Genomic DNA, 15523 nt, shown 5'->3' with positions numbered 1-15523 from the left:
ATAGATTTGCCCCTGGATCTAGCAAAGCATAACCATTAAAAGTAAAGACTTTGATCATACCAATGACAACATCTGGAGAATTCTCTTGCTCTTAACGACTAGTGATAGCATATAGGCAGTTCACTCTTCTGCCAGTCCCTGAAGTAGCTCTTCTAGGTGCAGCCCTGTTTGGTGGAGCAACTGAAGAAGATTGGGTTCTATCTTTCATGAAGTTACCATCTTGACCACACTTGAAACAACCAGTAGTGCCATCACAACACTCGCCTGGGTGGTTCCTACAACACATAGCATATGTAGGAGCCCAATTACCTCCTTGTGCCACACTACCCTAAGACTCAACAGGTCTAGCATTGAAATTCTACAAATTCTGACCAGTATACTAACCTTTGTTCTTTGGTACAGGTGCACTAGCAGATCATGGAGCAGTTCCCTTTTTCTTATGTTGAAAGAAAGACCGGTTCACATTGCTTCTTTGCTGCCTGGACTCATTCCATGTCTTAGTTTTCTTGTTTTAAAATTCTTATCTATCCCTCAGATTCTCTTCCTCAACCTGGTGCACATAAACCATAAGTCTCGCTATGTCCGTGTCCCCTATAAGCATCACTGCCTTGCCCTTCTTACATGACAAACGAGACAACCCAGCAACAAGCATAGTCATCCTGATCTGCATATTAGCAACCATTTTCAGAGCATAATGGGAAAGTTGGGTGAACTTCAAACTGTACTCATGAACACTCATAAGTTCTTGCTAAAGTGTAAGGATTTCCCATACATTGGCTTCTCTTAGCTCACGGGGAAAGAAACACCCCAAGAAAGCTTTCTCAACCACAATCAAACTCAAAACCGGTGTTGTCACGCCCTGATCCTAAACCTTGGGTGGGACTGGCACTCTAGAATTATTGTTGGCCCTAAGCGAACCCTTGGACAGGCTTTCTTACTCAACGAAAGACTTTACTCAAGATAAATACTTTTAAAATAGCACACTGAACTGCTCAATAAATAACTTAGAATGTAATAAATAACATTCACTGCCAAAGTGGCAACTCAAGTCTCAACTTAACTAAAAAGGAAAGTAAAGACTCATGAACTAAGATCAACTAACTCTATCTATAAAGCCTCGATACTCTGAGGGATGTCGGGACAAGACCCCCAATCATCCTAACAACTAAAATAAGCAAGCAATAAAACAAAACATAACCAAAGGGATCCTCCAGAAGGCAAAGAGGCTCACTAACTGACTCTGAGTGCTCAAGTGGATTAACGATGCACTGGATGCTAATCCTAGTTACCTGTTTCTGCATCATCATAAGAGGCAGGCCAAATGACATCAGTACATTTAATGTATGAGTATGAGAGGGGAATTCTAAAACAAGATATAAGCATGAAAGGATCTGAAGAACTTACCTGGATCAACTCAACTCAACTGAACTAATTTTAATATAAAGCAGTGTATATAAATGTAGTATAAAGAAAAGCTTTAAAACATGGTTTCAACTCTATGTATTTAGAAATACAATAATAACTTTGTATGTATGCAAAGATACAATATGAACTGTGTTTGTATATGAAAATACAAATATTTCTGATGTATATAAAAATACAAAGTACTATTGTGGGAGTTTCTCTAACCGACAACCATCACTTAAGAGTTGTCGTGATGATACATTGTTTTGCCTCACACTTCCAGGGCCTTCCTATACCTTACTAGGGGTATAGAACCTGAACTACTGAGTGGATCCACTAGTCTATGCTAAAAACCAGTAAAGGAATCATCTAAAAACATGGTTTATGGAGGCTCGGAGTTCTTTGTACTCTCCCCCATATCGGTGCACAATACTACTTTCAAAATATACTAGATCTTTATGTTTTAAGGACATAACTTCTTTCTCTGGTGTGAGATAATTGCTCAAAACTTAGCTCAAAAGCTATCTTGGGAATCTCTGTTTCCCTTCTTGCTTAATTGTGAAAGCATTTATTCTTTTCTGAAAACTAGCTCAAAGGCTCTTTTGCAAATCAAAGTTCCCTTTCTTGCTCAAATGTAAAAACATTTACTCTTTGACTGAAAACTAGCTCAAAGGGTTTTTTGGAAATCAAAGTTTCCTTACTTGTTTAAACGTGAAAAAAATTTAAAGTCTTTGGGAATACATAGTCCCCATATACTTTTGAAGAAATGAACTTCAACTTTACTATTTATTGAACTCAAAACTCAAGTTTTAAAACAAAGTTAAACAATTTGTAAAAGACCTTTGGAAGACTCTATGAACTTCTCTTAACTTGGCTCTTAACTTCTCTTGACTTGACTCTTAACTTTCCTTGAATTGAATTATGGATTAAAGGATTGAATTTTGTGATAGGAAAGATCTGATGATGTTTAGGGAATGATTTTAGATAGCTAAACATGAGAAAATATCAAGAATTCACTGTTTGAAAGCTTCTTCGCGACGCGGAGATGTATTTCAATTTTGGTTGCAAAACTAACTTTTGCGGCAGAACGGTCCGTTATCGCTCCGCGACGCGAAGAACAAATTGTCAATTCTGAGGAACATGTCCGCGACGCGGACCTGGTACCCAGATTCTGCCGACTTGTTCCTTCTTCATTTTCATACCCCAAATCGCCTAAATTCAATTCTTTTTCTCCAATTCTCTTTAGATTCAGGTACCCACAACATATACACAAGAATCTAACTCAAAGCAACTCAAATAATCAATCTTAAACACTCAAGAACTCCTCAATCTCATCTCAAATTTAAGAACGAAAGCAATTCAAAAATATAACTCAAGAACATCAAATTCTCAATCTTTTTAGGACAAAATTACACTGAATAAAACATGTTTGACACGTGGGTGAACGAACCCAAAGTTGTGTAAACTCACATGCCTCTTAGGTATCACCCCTTAACGAAATCCACGATCTTAACTTCAAGAAATTGACGATTTCCTTGCTTCTCCTTCTCTTTTCTCCTCTTCTTTTCTCTTCTCTAAAACCCTAACCCAATTTCTCATAAGCGTAAACTAACCAAGTTCAGTTTAGACCCCTAAGTAATTCCCAAAAACAAATTAAAATAAAAGGGTAAGGAAAAGACCAAACTACCCTTCTAAAATCCAGATTGGACATTTCCTTATTTAAACAACAGAACATCCAATGAGCATAACTCACTCATATAAACTCGAACCGTGCAAACTCAGCGGTGTTGGAAAGATTATCCCAAGATCATTTCTATGATATCTGGAAACACACCTAACTCATCTTGAACTATGAGTTATGGTCATTTGAAGTTGACCAAAATCCAAACTTAACTTAACCAATTTTCTAGATTTTTATTATTTCCAAAATTCATTCTTTCTAATTCTAGCTCTTTATAGTTCTTTCAATTTGCGAGATATTACATGTGCATCCTCAACCCTACTCTTCTTTCACAGGTCAAACCAAGTCCGAGCAACACTCTTCAATTGATAGGAAGCTAGTTCCACTCGCTCAGCATCGGCAACGTGCATAACCTCAAACACCTTCTGCATTTACTCAATAAAGTTTTTCGGATCCTTTGTAATGACCTGTTCCTGTTGTTACAGAAAAGCCAACGGGGTAAAATTTTGGGCCGAAAAACTTTTTCGTAGTATTTGGATTTTCCCAACCTTGTCCAGATTTGGAAGAAATCGGAGTCATTGAGGTGTAAGGAAATCTGGTAACAAATCGGGTGAATCATTTATGATTTTGATTACATGAGTAATTAGATAACTCGTTAAGGATTCCGTACGACTTTATAGAATTGAATTCAGGTGAGTAGAAATTCTGAAATCCATCTTAGCATAAAGGGAATTTACTAAGCATCGTGGGTTAGAGGTGTGTTGTGAAATGGGAATTTTGGGATTCCTGAAATAACTTTTTATCTCGAGAATGCCGCTTTGGCGGGGCCGCTGTGGTGGGGTTGTGGCCACTGTGGCGGGTCCGACGTAAATTAAAGTCATTAATATACTCTTAAACGACCTCATTATGCACTTTTCGACTTTTTGAGCTAAGGAACGACCCCCCAAGCGACTCAAACTCATTTTTCACCATTCTTGAGCCTAATGGTAACCTTTTCACTCCTCGAATCCATTTTTCGATCCATAGAACGTAATAGAATGGGTGAATGTTGATGGGGGATGATTTTTTTTTATAGATTCTATGGTGGAAACAATCCTAATTTGGATAATTGGATTCATGGGTTTGATCTAGAGTTCATGGAATTGTTAGTAATTCAGGTAATTAGTGATTGTTATTGATTCCCGTATTGCAATGATTGTTTGTAGACGAAGAACAAGTAGAACGAATCCGAAAAGAGGAAGGATCAAGTTTCTTAGGGTTTCAAGCTTGTTTAGAGGTAGGTAATGGTTGTGATTCTATGATTGTGTGATGTATGTTTGTTCTTGCTTCATTATGATATTTATATATGTATGAATGTTGCAATGTTGATCACACTTGTTGTAAATGAGATAGATGAATGATGATTTCCATGAAATCATGACTTACATGTATGATCTTGATGATATACTTGTTATTGTGATTGTGGTGTGTTGAATGGATCGGTTGCCACATTCTGGCATAACTAACTTGGATCGGTTGCCACGTTTCGGCATAAGTATGGGATTGATTTCCACGTTTCGGAATAATTATGGGATCAGATACCACGTTCCGGTATGCTAACTGTTTGGGTTTGGCTTCCATGAGAGGACCAATGATTTGATATAAAATGTGAAGTTGCTTGTTGTTCGTAAATGTTGATAATATTGTATATGTTGATATGTATGCATGTGATTCTAATGTTTTCTTGACTAGCTTATGTTGCACTTAGTGGAATAGTGGTGTGATCCTACCAGTACACTATGGTTATGTACTGATACTGCACTTGCTCTATTTTTTGTTGAGTACAGAGCATATTTAAGCGGCTACTGACAGACCTCACTTAGGAGATCAGTGATTGTCACTTCGTATTCAAGGGTGAGCCAATTCTTCCGGGCTTCCATGGAATTCTCTTTCTTCTATGTCCACCATTTTCGAACCTAGACATTTGTTTTAGTTAGTTCATTTGTATGGGGTTGTATCCCTTCTTGTTTAGACTTGGTTCATTGTTAGATATTTTGGTACATTGACTTTCAGGTTCTAGGTTATTTCTTCCGCATTGTTAGTCGTTAGATCTTTTGTTGAAGTTTATGGGAACTTCAGTTTTTGCTTATTTCTGCTTTCATATACTTAAATGCCTTAGTTTTTAGATTAGTTGCTTGGTTTGGGTTGTAGTAGTGGTTCTTCCACCGGAGTGTTAGTGTGGGTGCCAATCACGACGGTCTGGGTTGTGACACCCTTGCTCTTCAACTTTCCTCCTAGCAGGACAACCTCAGACAACTCTACGTGGAGGCATGATCTGAAAGACACACACAAGCACAAGTTAGAAGGAAACTTTACAAAGATTAACTTTATAGCACGAAATGAATATGAAAGAAGTGAGATAGTTCCTAAATGTTGCAACCTCCTAATTATAGATGTGGTGCGCTTGTACTAGGATTCTACCGACAATGCTTCGTAGACTCCCTAGGACTCTTAGACTCTGCTCTAATACCAAGTTTGTCACGCCGCGAGCCTACACCCTGGGCGGGACTAATAGTTGAGAACCATTGTTGGCCCCAAGCGAACCCATGGTCTGGCTTAACGCTTAGCGGACTTAAACCACAATAAGCAGTCTCAAAATATACTCATGCAAATAACTTAGAATGCCTTGAAATAAATATTCGTCTGGCCTAAATGACAACTCAAGTCTTAACATAAACAATTGAGAATGAAAAGACTAACAAACTATAGCTATTCGTCTCTGAAGACTCTAAAACAATGAGGGATGTCGGGACAAGACCCCCAGTCATCCTATCAACTGAAATACTAAAAATAATGTAAAATGGGATCCTCCAGAAAGCAAGGAGGCTCACCAACTGACTCTGAGTGCTCAACTAGATTGATGAGGCAGTAGATGCTGATCCTCGTTACCAATATCTTAATCTTAAAGCGATGCAGGCCAAATGAGATCAGTACATTGAATGTACAAGCATGCGAGGGGAAAACTAAACAAGACATAAGCTTGAACTGAATTATGAAAGAACACTTACCTCAGCTTTACTCAACTCTTGAATACTCAACTCAAATGTATGTAGAATTAAACAACAGTAAAGGTGCAGTTTATATAAAGCATTTAAACCTGTAAGTAACAACTCAATATAAACATATAATAAAGTAATATAATTATGTGGGAGTTTCTCTAATCGACAACCATCACTATGAGCTATATGATGATATAACCTCTCGCCCACGCTGCCAGAACTGTCCTATAAGTTGTCAGGATATGGAATGCCTCAACTAAGTGGATCCACTAATTTATACTGAGAACCATTAAGGATTCATCTAACAAGTATGACCCTTTCTACACCCTTTCTACCCACATTAACTACATGGTTTATGGGGACATGAGCTATTGTGGACTCGTCCCCATAACGGTGCTCAATACTACTCCAAAAAAACTCAGCTCATATGTTTAAAAAAATTACTCTTTCTATGTGATTTGAAGTTATTACTCAAAAAATTTATCCCTTAAAAGAGATGGAACTCAAAACTACTCATGAAAACTCGTTTGGAAATCGGTGTTTCCTCTTATCTTAAATATGCAAACATTTGCTCTTTGGGATTAGTTAGTCCCCATACTTCGTTGTTAAAGAAATGAACTCGGCTCTATTCTTTCTCAACTCAATGCTTTAGTCTTTTTAAAACAAGTTTAAAATGATTGAAATAGACTCTGAAAAGATTCTAAGAACTCTCTTTACTGGACTCTTAGCTCTACCTTGAATTTGATTTATCGATTCATGGGTCATGATCTCATGTTATAGATGATATCATGATGTTTAGACGTACCTTAGAGTGTATGAATCAACTAAGATACATAGGTAAGATTCAAGGGAACTCAAACGGAAAGAAATGGGAAAGGGTAGGAGACCTGGTGACCCTGGCGCTTTGAGTGGCACCGGGCGCCAGAGGGCAAACTTCAGAAACTGGGTTGGGGCACTCTAAGTGGTGTGGCTCCTCAAAACCCAAACTACAGAAATTTATTTGGGGCGCTCTGAGTGGTGTGGCTCCCCAGCCCCCTTCCCCATGTTCTTGACAAATTTGTTTGCTCGTTTTTCAACTCTAAACCCTCTATATTCAATTATTTTCTTCCCCAAACGCTTAGAATTCGAATACACAACCTAGGTATACGAGAATTCACTCAAAACAACATCAAATTTCATTAATTTAACTCAAGAACATCTCAACAGCATCAAGCATCAAGAACTCAATAGAAACATCAACAAAATCCATCAAGATCTCAATATCTATGCTTTCAAGAACAAAATTTCACAGAATCAAATCATGATTGGCGCATGGGTGAACGAACCCAACTCTATGTGATCTCACATACCTCCTAGGGATCAACACTTGAAATCCACAAGCTTAACTTCAAGAACGAGATGAATCTGTGCTTCTTCTCCTCTTCTTTTCTCTTCTTTCAAAACCCTAACTTAATTTTATAGAGCGTAAATTGAACCGATTCAGTTTAGACCCCAACTTAATTACCAAAAATAAATTTAATTAATTGGGTAGTGAAAAGACCATAGTACTCTTATAAAATCCGGTTTTGACTTTCCTTATCTAGACAACCCGATTTCCAATGGGCATATCTCCCTAATACAGACTCGAAAATGAGCAACTCGAAGGCGTTGTAAAGATAATTCACATATATTTCCTACGGTATCTTGTACCCCACTTAACTCATCTTGTGTTTGTAGTAATGGTCGTTTGAAGTTGATCCAAAACTCTTACTTAGCTCAACTTGTCAAACTTTCCAAATTTGATTATTTCCAAAAATGGTTTCTTTCAAATTCTAGTTCTTTCTAGTTCCTTCGAATAGCAAGGTGTTGCAATTTATGTATCATAAATTATTATTTTTATGTAAATTCAATAAATATAATAAATAAATTATTAGGATACAATAATTTTGATGTAATAAAAATTAACTTTTCTTGAATATCAAAACTCTTTAAATTAGTAAGTATTAATTTATCTATTAAATAATACATCTACAAATTAATAATATTTTTTAGTCTCACCTATATTAATTTAGTGAGTTTTACTGTAGTATTATTTTAAGAATAAAATTTATTTGTAGCTATATAAGGAAATATATCTAAGGAAAATCAATCGGAAAAATTCTTTAAATATATCTACCTATGATTATGCTATATTATGTGTAGATATGTCTATGTACATTCTATAACAAAATTATACCCCACTTTTAAGCATTATTAAGCCATTCTTGACAAACTGTTTGGATCCATTTTTGACAATTCAAAGTTTTTTTAAAAAAAAATAATAATCAGACTCTGATTTGAAATCTATGGTCAAATATAAATTTAAATTTATTTTCTTTTATAAAATTTGATTCAAAATATGGAAAACTCTCTGGAAACAAAATTAAGCACTATTAAACCCTTCTGAGCCAACTATTCATACCCGTTTTTGATATTTGAGAACTTTTTAAAGAAATTTTTTCAAAATCTATGGTCAAACTTATCTTTCAAAGTATTTCCTTTTTAAAAATCTGATTCAAACAACATACTTCTATCCAAATTTTAAGCATCCTTAAGCCCTATATAATCCTTCATGTTGGCTCCTCGCAATGAACTACTTCTACTTCTTTTTCCCCATTTTGACATATGGCACAAGAAAGAAAAAACCAAACCATTGCTTACAATGACCACTGATAGTATAATCATAAATGAAAAATCACCTATGCTTGATGAGGAAAAACCATTGATTTTTTATGCATCCCATATGAAAAATGAGTCAAACATTCCCACAGAATATATATGGTGGGATTACAAAAAACCTTGTGTTGTAGCATAAGAACTTCATGTTCCCCTTATTGACTTAAGGGTTTTCGCTTCTGGCGACTCTATCGCCGCCCAATAAGCATCTAGGCTTGTTGGTGAAGCGTGTAGGATTCATGGTTCTTTCTTGTAGTGAAGCATGAAGTTGATGCTAATCACATCTCTAATGCCCATCAGTATATGGACATGTTCTTTGGCATTCCTCTCTGTGAAAAGCAAAAAGTTCAAAGGAAAATTGGTGAACATTGTGGTTATGCCAGCAACTTTACTAGAAGGTTTTCTTCGAAGCTTCCTTGGAAAGAGACTCTGCTAAAGAAGGCTCATCTCACATAGTTGAGGAGTGTTTCCAAAGTACATTGGGTTAATGCTTTAAATATCTCAGTTAAGGACAATTAACTATCTTAGTTCTCATTTTTTTCAATTTTTTGTCGTACTTTTCATTTTGGAATTTTTCAAAAAATGTTTTTTTTTTCTTTTTTGGCATGACATGTTTTAGACCACTAAATTAAATGATATTCTTGTACATTTTATATATATTTTTTGTCTAAAACTACTGAATTCAAAAGTTTCTTTAATTTCTTAAACTTTATGTCAAATCAAAATCAGACAAAAAACTGAAACAAAGGAGTATCTATTTTTCTATTTTTTGATTATTTAAAATGAATTAACCTTTTTCCCCTTTAATTACACAAGAATTATTATCAAGATTATTGCAATTTCATGAGCACACTTTCTCTTAGGATCATGGAACTTTTAGGGATGAGCCTAGGTGTACAGAAGAGCAACTTTAAAGAATTTTTTGACGATAATGAATCCATAATGAGACTCAAATATTATCCCCCGTGCCAAAAACCAGAGCTCACCTTAGGAACATGGCCTCACTATGATCCAACATCATTAACCGTTCTTTATCATGATTATGTTAGCGAACTTCAAGTTTTTGTGGACAACAAATGGTAGTTCATCTATCCAAATTTTAATGTTTTTGTGGTTAACATAGGCGACACATTTCTGGTAAGCAAATTTACAAACTAGTACTATATAATAAGCTAATGTATTATGTATTACATACAAATAATATAAACAAAATCAATTAAGCAAATAATACATTTTTTTGTTGAAAAACATTATAAGATCTTTCCACATGACGTGCAATGATATACATCATGAATTCTTAGACTAACAACTTGAATATAATATATTTGGTGTTTGTCCTTTTGCAGGCCCTATCGAATGGTGGATACAAAAGTTGCTTGCATAAAGCAGTGATTAACAACAAGACTCCTAGAAAATCACTTGCTTTCTTTCTTTCTCCAGACAAAAATAAGGTAGTAAGTCCACTAACTGAATTGGTGGACTACAAAAACCCTCGACTATACCCAGACTTCACTTGGCCTGGTCTCTTTGAGTTTACTCAAAAGTATCACAGAGCTGATATGAACACTCTTCAAGCTTTCTCGATGTGGATTCAAGACAATAATGTAGAAGCTTAAGAGCTATACATATAAAGTTCAAGATTGAAGGCCTTGGAATCTTTTGTATATATGTTGAATCTTTGATTTAGAACTACATATATTCATGTTGCAATAAATCTATTAATTTAGACACCTAGTATTTAGGAGTTGATTTCTATTTCAGTTTGGTATTTGATTTGTAAATACATGTCTTTTGTTAGTCAATAATATAAAGTTCTGTAGTGCAATACATAATTTATCCTTCAACTTTTCTTCCATTGTTATTTTCCTGCATTTCTTTTCTTTCAAAACTTGATAGGTGGAATCTCAAGCTATTTTTCTAAAGGGACCTTTGAGCGAAGAGATGGATTTCAAAAATTATTTTTCATAAATAACTCATGTTGTTTTTAGTAATGAAAATTACCAATTATGAGTTGTGAGAACGGAAAATTACTTGGAGGCCCTTGATCTTTAGGAAGGAAGCCGTGGAAGAGGATTATGAAATTAATCCAATACAAAATAATCCCACCAAAGTGAAAATCAAGAGTCACAAAGAAAAGAAAATCTTGAAGTCCACGACGAAAGCAACTCTGTTTGTTATTGTCTCAACAAGTATTTTGAATAGAATTATATTTCTCCCATAACCAAAAAAAAAATTGGAATTATCTTAAGAAAAAATATGTTGGAGGTGAAGGAATTCAAGTTGAAAAGAATAAAAGACTCCAAGAAAATCAAAGAATGCTTAGATAGATTGCTTGGAATTGATAACAAGGTAATATTTCTAGGCACTAGATCAGAAAAAGTAAGAGATAAATATAAACACAAGAAGCCGAAGGTTGATTCATTGACTAATTTGACTTTAGCAAAAAATCAAGAAATTCATTCTTTGGATGTGATATTAAATACTCCCTTAATTAAGAGGAAATGGAGTGAATGCCAGAATCCTAAGAAACAACCTCCTCCTAGATATTATTGATTAGACATGTGATAATAGTCGTATTAAAGAAAAGAATGAAAAGGTTTCCAGTTCCGTGGGAAAAGACTTCAGTAGAAGCAGAACTAGTGAAGGGATTGATGGAAAAGGTAGAGGTAAAAAGAGACAGCGAGTCGGGACAAATATAGATTGCATTGTTTCTCAGCATAGTTCAAAAATTGAATATTATGTACCAGCCTTTCTCCTTCTCTATATATGTTAGCTAGTATTTTGCCATTGAGACGACTTGTGTTTCACTAATTGGACTTGCATTTTTCACATTAGACAGCTTTGTACTCGTGACTTTTAGGTTCTTGTATTGGTTCCACTGTATATAGTTCAAGGAAATTAATCATTGAATTAAATTCGTCAGTCATTTAATTTATTGATTAATATCAGTAATCTTAACATGGAGAATTACACAAGTGTTTAATGAGAATTTTGAAATATAAATAGAGGAGTGCAATTTCGAATTTCAAGTGGAATGATTTGTAATTTATTATGGTAAGAATAATTCAAATTAATTTTTTGAAATTATTTCCATAATTGGAAGCTTCAGTAATTAATTATGTGGTCCCTATAGTGCCCATATATAACTAGAACTCAGAATCATATTTCTAAGGAGAAATGAGGAGACTAGTGTGAGTTTTTCTTTTAAAAAGAAAACAGTCGGGTATTTTTCTGGTTGAAGAAAATAAACTGTTTTTTGTTCTCCTTTTTGTATTGGGAAGAATTCTCTATAAGTAGGGATTCTCCTAACTTAGAAAAAGATTGAAGGTTTCTACTCATACTAACCCACCCAAGTATTGAGAAAGTTCGGATGTGAATTTGGGATCATTGTAGAAGACTACATAGTTGCTCTCTATCTTGTGGATTCACTTGAAGATCTGTCTAACTTGGGACTTCGCTTGAAGGAAGATCTGTTTAACTGGTGGTTTCGCTTGAAGGTATCCACTCACGCTTCAAGAGGTAATTCTTGAATAAAATTTCAGAAAGTTTATGTGTTCTAGGATAATTATATTTGTTCTAGCATAAACGATTTGGTTATCTATTATTCATGTAAGCAATAAGATTCTGATATGCTTCCGCTGTGCATATAATTTTCCAACAATTGGCATCAAGAGCTAAGCTTGCATCTAAATATATAGCCTAATCTAGTTATACATATTTGTGATTATGTATATCAGTACGTTTTTGTTGTTCGTATTATTATATAAAAAGACAGAAAAGGAAGTGCTATATTGCATGTGTCGGCATTAGGTGTTTTCACAACTAGTGTAATACTTTTTGGCAAAGTTAATATGTAATATTTGTCAAATAATTGATACAGTTGACCTACATGTGCTTGTTCATTTTGATTAGCCAAGAATAAGTTTTACTTTTTTAAAAAAATAATAAATCATTTGGCATGGATTTATGACGGCAAAAGTAGATTGTTGAAAAATATTTTTGACCAAAGAATTCCTTAATTTTTTGCAGTGGAAATTTTTGTACTATTTTGTTCGTTTTGCCAAAACTTCAAAAGAAAAGGAGAAATATATATAATTCATGAAGTGACGGTAACAGCCACTGGTGCCATCAGTGTTTTAGGATATTTTTCCTTTTCTTTTTTTTTAATTTCTTTCTCTCTTTTATAATTATATATGAGCTTTGACTTCTTACATATTCATGTATAATTTAAAAATTAATGATTGATAAATAATTCTTATGAAAGTAATTATTTCTTTAAAATCACAAAAAAAAATTCTTAATATATATGTAAGGTTATATTAATATATGAATTGAAAATTATGATTAATAAATATGATACACTAACGTGGTTTATTTATTTGAGTCAATAGAACATACTCAATATAACATGTATAAATTGTCCTACATAAATGTATATTAGTAAAAGTTTGTTTACTCAAGTGGAGATTAAACTTTAGATACTAGTAACACTTAATTAATTCATGAGAATAGATATTAAAGGTTTTCATCTATATGAAAGGTAAAAAGTAATATCTTGAGTTCTCAGGTGAATTAATCAGGACAATTTACGATAAAAAGGTGTTGTGTGTCTTAATCAAAGGAAAGAAACATAAAATTTTGCTCATGAGATAATTATTAAAGGGGAATGAAATTTGAATCAAGTTATTTTAATCTTTAACTATGCCTATAAAACAGTTAGTTTTCAAATTTGGCAAAAGTTTACGTGGTCATGAATTTTTTTATCTCATATTGACTTGAAATTTGATGGCTCCATTTAAAATCATTTAGACGAGTTTTAGGTAGTTTGTCACATAAAAATTTGATTTGAATATGATAAGATTATTCTTTATACGAGTTATGTTTATGTTATATTTGGAATACGATTGTACATGGTTATTTAACATGAATTGATTTGTGATAAGAATGTAGGTCATATTTTTTTAATTCCTAAAGATGCTTAAATCACTTGAATTTAAATTTGGTCACAGGTTTTGGAATTTTTATTTTTTTTATAAACTTCAATTGACCTGAAATTTGGTAAGTTCATTGATAATGACCTAGTGTCACGACCCGATTTATCAAGTCATGATGACACCTACTATAACCCACCAGCAGGTAAGCCAACCCGTAACCCAGAACAACAAGTAGTGGGTCTGAGGGTAGAAATTAAACAAGATTAGGCAAATAACAATATAAACAGGCGGACGCAAACCAAAAACTTATATACAAATAAAGATCCCTCCCAGAACCTGGAAGTCACTAGTACAGAGCTACTACAAAATGAGTACAAGTCCCAAAACTGGACAACAGAGACTGGACTGTCTCGAAGGGAAGAAGACAAGTCTATATATACAGATGGAGACCGAAATAGTACAGAACGCCGTGTGCTCACCCCCGTCTCCAGATAAGTCTACTCCAAGCTCGATCAACGCTGGCTACTAGTGCTCGGACCTGCATCACAAAATAGATGCAGAGCGTAGCATGAGTACCAAAACAACAGGTACCCAGTAGGCATCATCGGCCGACTGAGCAAGATAAGCAAAAGTAAACTGAAATGCAAATAAAGGGTCACATCAAGTGCAAAGAGTAGTAAATGGGGGGTATGTACACGAGCGTACAGGCAACAAAGACAAGCAATCTAACTAACTCCGCCGGGCTCCCATAAACCCGACGGGTACGCTCGTGCACAATAAAAGAAACCACCTGCACGGACCCCCATAAGCCCGGCAGATGGACTGACAGTTGAAGTAAAATAATGGAGCTAGAAGGTCTATCACAATATTACCAATTTCCGGACTTGTAACTGAACCATTCCCAATCATATTCCAAGATCTCATTACGTCCCGGACTTTAACCGGAATCTCTCCAACCTCCAAAACCTCAACCTACAGATGAGAGTAATCAAGACTAAACTGAAGCTTTAGTGAGGAATTGGGAATACACCACGTGCAAGCTGGACCACGGACTCGAACCGGGTACTATAGCTAATGAGTCAACCTATATGGGCTGGACCACGGACTCGAACCGGGTGCTGTAGCCAAAGGTCGGGCACGGGTGGGCTGGACCACGGACTCGAACCGGGTGCTGTAGCTGAAATCAGATCACAGGTAAGCTGGACCACGGACTCGAACCGGGTACTGTAGCTAAGCCTGGACATAAGTGAGCTGGACCACGGACTCTAACCGGGTGCTGTAGCTAAAACCAGATCACAGGTAAGCTGGACCACGGACTCGAACCGGGTACTGTAGCTAAGCCTGGACATAAATGAGCTGGACCACGGACTCTAACCGGGTACTGTAGCTGAAACCAGATCACAGGTAAGCTGGACCACGGACTCGAACCGGGTACTGTAGCTAAGCCTGGACATAAATGAGCTGGACCACGGACTCTAACCGGGTACTGTAGCTGAAACCAGATCACAGGTAAGCTGGACCACGGACTCGAACCGGGTACTGTAGCTAAGCCTGGACATAAATGAGCTGGACCACGGACTCTAACCGGGTACTGTAGCTGAAACCAGATCACAGGTAAGCTGGACCACGGACTCGAACCGGGTACTGTAGCTAAGCCTGGACATAAATGAGCTGGACCACGGACTCTAACCGGGTACTGTAGCTGAAACCAGATCACAGGTAAGCTGGACCACGGACTCGAACCGGGTACTGTAGCTAAGCCTGGACATAAA

General features: G+C 35.6%; 1 protein-coding gene and 1 pseudogene across 1 annotated transcript; one reads left to right on the top strand and one right to left on the bottom strand.

The window, feature by feature from the left end:
• Positions 1 to 91: 91 nt before the first annotated feature.
• LOC125863758 (uncharacterized) lies at positions 92 to 1328 on the bottom strand. The gene is made up of 3 exons (XM_049543769.1): positions 1290 to 1328; positions 551 to 664; positions 92 to 328 (listed from the first exon to the last, which is right to left on the bottom strand). Exons 1-3 carry the CDS (start codon positions 1326 to 1328, stop codon positions 92 to 94), a joined length of 390 nt encoding a protein of 129 aa, XP_049399726.1.
• A 7475-nt stretch (positions 1329 to 8803) lies between these two features.
• On the top strand, positions 8804 to 10433 carry LOC125863757 (gibberellin 20 oxidase 1-like; annotated as a pseudogene).
• The last annotated feature ends 5090 nt before the right edge of the window (positions 10434 to 15523 follow it).

This window comes from Solanum stenotomum, chromosome 5, assembly GCF_019186545.1.
Source record: "Solanum stenotomum isolate F172 chromosome 5, ASM1918654v1, whole genome shotgun sequence".
Lineage (NCBI taxonomy): Eukaryota > Viridiplantae > Streptophyta > Magnoliopsida > Solanales > Solanaceae > Solanum > Solanum stenotomum.
This window is presented reverse-complemented; position numbering and strand designations above follow the sequence as displayed.

Bases quoted from the DNA above. Each gene is read 5' to 3' on its own strand.
- LOC125863758 (XM_049543769.1), bottom strand. From the start codon at position 1,328: ATGTCATTTGGCCTGCCTCTTATGATGATGCAGAAACAG. The intron at 665-1,289 runs GTAACTAGGATT...GCTAATATGCAG, and splicing joins TTATGATGATGCAGAAACAG to ATCAGGATGACTATGCTTGT. The intron at 329-550 runs GTTGAGGAAGAG...GTTGAGTCTTAG, and splicing joins TTATGGTTTATGTGCACCAG to GGTAGTGTGGCACAAGGAGG.